Raw genomic sequence first — 2,500 nt, forward strand, 5'->3', positions numbered from 1 at the left:
CTCAATGATGACGAATCCTTTCTCCACTAATGATGAAAGTTTGGTGATGTCTTACTATTGGCGAATCTCAAAGACTGAGGCTTCGATAGGTCTTGTTAGTGACGAATCCCAAAATAATGATGACGCATTTGTAATGAAAGCTAAAGCTACAGTGTCTCACCATCAGTAAAATGATGATGGGTGTATTATTGATTCTCAGATTAGTGATGAATCTTGCGTTGAATGTGTTACTCACATCTAAACCTCTTTTCCCCGAGGCTTTCTTTGCCTACGTGAGAGGAGAGAAGTCTGTGTCTGAGGGACAGGTCGAGCTTGAACATAGGACACCCAGGGTCATCCTTGAGCATCCCGGAGCGCATCATGGCTGGAAGGGATAACCTGTGGTCGACTCCCTTGTTCAAAATAATAGATTATTCGATACGTTTTAGAATGCCAAATAGCTCGGTTAAAGATTTCTTTGGCCGTCTTGTCACATGTAACTCTTAAGAAATGGAGGCCATTAGCATATGTAAACGCCGATATTGTTCGCAGGGAGGGATCGTTAATGCAAAAAGCGAGTGTAAACGAATAGGTCCCGAGAAGGAGTCTTGATGCATTAATATGATAATGTCCGGCTTGCTGACCGCTGATGGCAACTGACAAGGTTCTATTTTAAGATAGTCGAGGGCCAAAGCACGGCGGCGCCTTCGGACTCCCGCTGGATGTAGTTTTGACAGCAATGCCCCGTGGCGGAGGCTGTCTCCTGCCTCGCCGATGCCTCGGGATGCGTCGGAGGCTGTCTCCTGCCTCGCCGATGCCTCGGGATGCGTCGGAGGATGTCTCCTGCCTCGCCGATGCCTCGGGATGCGTCGGAGGCTGTCTCGTGTCTCGCTGATGCCTCGGAGGCTGTCTCGTGTCTCGCTGATGCCTCGGGATGCGTCGGAGGCTGTCTCCTGCCTCGCTGATGCCTCGGGATGCGTCGGAGGCTGTCTCGTGTCTCGCTGATGCCTCGGGATGCGTCGGAGGCTGTCTCGTGTCTCGCTGATGCCTCGGGATGCGTCGGAGGCTGTCTCGTGTCTCGCTGATGCCTCGGGATGCGTCGGAGGCTGTCTCGTGTCTCGCTGATGCCTCGGGATGCGTCGGAGGCTGTCGTGTCTCGCTGATGCCTCAGGATGCGTCGGAGGCTGTCGTGTCTCGCTGATGCCTCGAAGGATGCGTCGGAGGCTGTCTCCCTGCCTCGCTGATGCCTCAGGAGGATACGTCGGAGAGGCTGTCTCGTGTCTCGCTGATGCCTCGGGATGCGTCGGAGGCTGTCTCGTGTCTCGCTGATGCCTCGGGATGCGTCGGAGGCTGTCTCGTGTCTCGCTGATGCCTCGGAGGCTGTCTCCTGCCTCGCTGATGCCTCGGGATGCGTCGGAGGCTGTCTCCTGCCTCGCTGATGCCTCGGGATGCGTCGGAGGCTGTCTGTCTCGTGTCTCGCTGATGCCTCGGGATGCGTCGGAGGCTGTCTCCTGCCTCGCTGATGCCTCGGGATGCGTCGGAGGCTGTCTGTCTCGTGCCTCGCTGATGCCTCGGGATGCGTCGGAGGCTGTCTCGTGTCTCGCTGATGCCTCGGGATGCGTCGGAGGCTGTCTCGTGTCTCGCTGATGCCTCGGGATGCGTCGGAGGCTGTCTCGTGTCTCGCTGATGCCTCGGGATGCGTCGGAGGCTGTCTCGTGTCTCGCTGATGCCTCGGGATGCGTCGGAGGCTGTCTCCTGCCTCGCTGATGCCTCGGGATGCGTCGGAGGCTCGCTGATGCCTCGGGATGCGTCGGAGGCTGTCTCGTGTCTCGCTGATGCCTCGGGATGCGTCGGAGGCTGTCTCGTGTCTCGCTGATGCCTCGGGATGCGTCGGAGGCTGTCTCGTGTCTCGCTGATGCCTCGGGATGCGTCGGAGTCTGTCTCGTGTCTCGCTGATGCCTCGGGATGCGTCGGAGGCTGTCTCGTGTCTCGCTGATGCCTCGGGATGCGTCGGAGGCTGTCTCGTGTCTCGCTGATGCCTCGGGATGCGTCGGAGGCTGTCTCGTGTCTCGCTGATGCCTCGGGATGCGTCGGAGGCTGTCTGTCTCGTGTCTCGCTGATGCCTCGGGATGCGCCGGAGGCTGTCTCCTGCCTCGCTGATGCCTCGGGATGCGTCGGAGGCTGTCTCGTGTCTCGCTGATGCCTCGGGATGCGTCGGAGGCTGTCTCGTGTCTCGCTGATGCCTCGGGATGCGTCGGAGGCTGTCTGTCTCGTGTCTCGCTGATGCCTCGGGATGCGTCGGAGGCTGTCTCGTGTCTCGCTGATGCCTCGGGATGCGTCGGAGTCTGTCTCGTGTCTCGCTGATGCCTCGGGATGCGTCGGAGGCTGTCTCGTGTCTCGCTGATGCCTCGGGATGCGTCGGAGGCTGTCTGTCTCGTGTCTCGCTGATGCCTCGGGATGCGTCGGAGGCCTTCCTGTGTGGAGTTGGATAGATCACCACCTCATCCCTAGGTCTGCGAGA

General features: G+C 59.1%; 1 protein-coding gene across 1 annotated transcript in view; it reads right to left on the reverse strand.

Moving 5' to 3' along the window:
* Positions 1-646: 646 nt before the first annotated feature.
* LOC138866641 (putative uncharacterized protein ENSP00000383309) overlaps positions 647-2,500 on the reverse strand; it is a 3,653-nt gene continuing 1,799 nt past the window's right edge. The window contains exon 2 of the mRNA XM_070139802.1: positions 647-2,492. Within this exon, the coding sequence (XP_069995903.1) occupies positions 647-2,492 (1,846 nt within the window). The remainder of the gene's footprint in view (positions 2,493-2,500) is intronic.

Source organism: Penaeus vannamei, chromosome 26 (assembly GCF_042767895.1).
Source record: "Penaeus vannamei isolate JL-2024 chromosome 26, ASM4276789v1, whole genome shotgun sequence".
NCBI classification, from domain to species: Eukaryota; Metazoa; Arthropoda; class Malacostraca; order Decapoda; family Penaeidae; genus Penaeus; species Penaeus vannamei.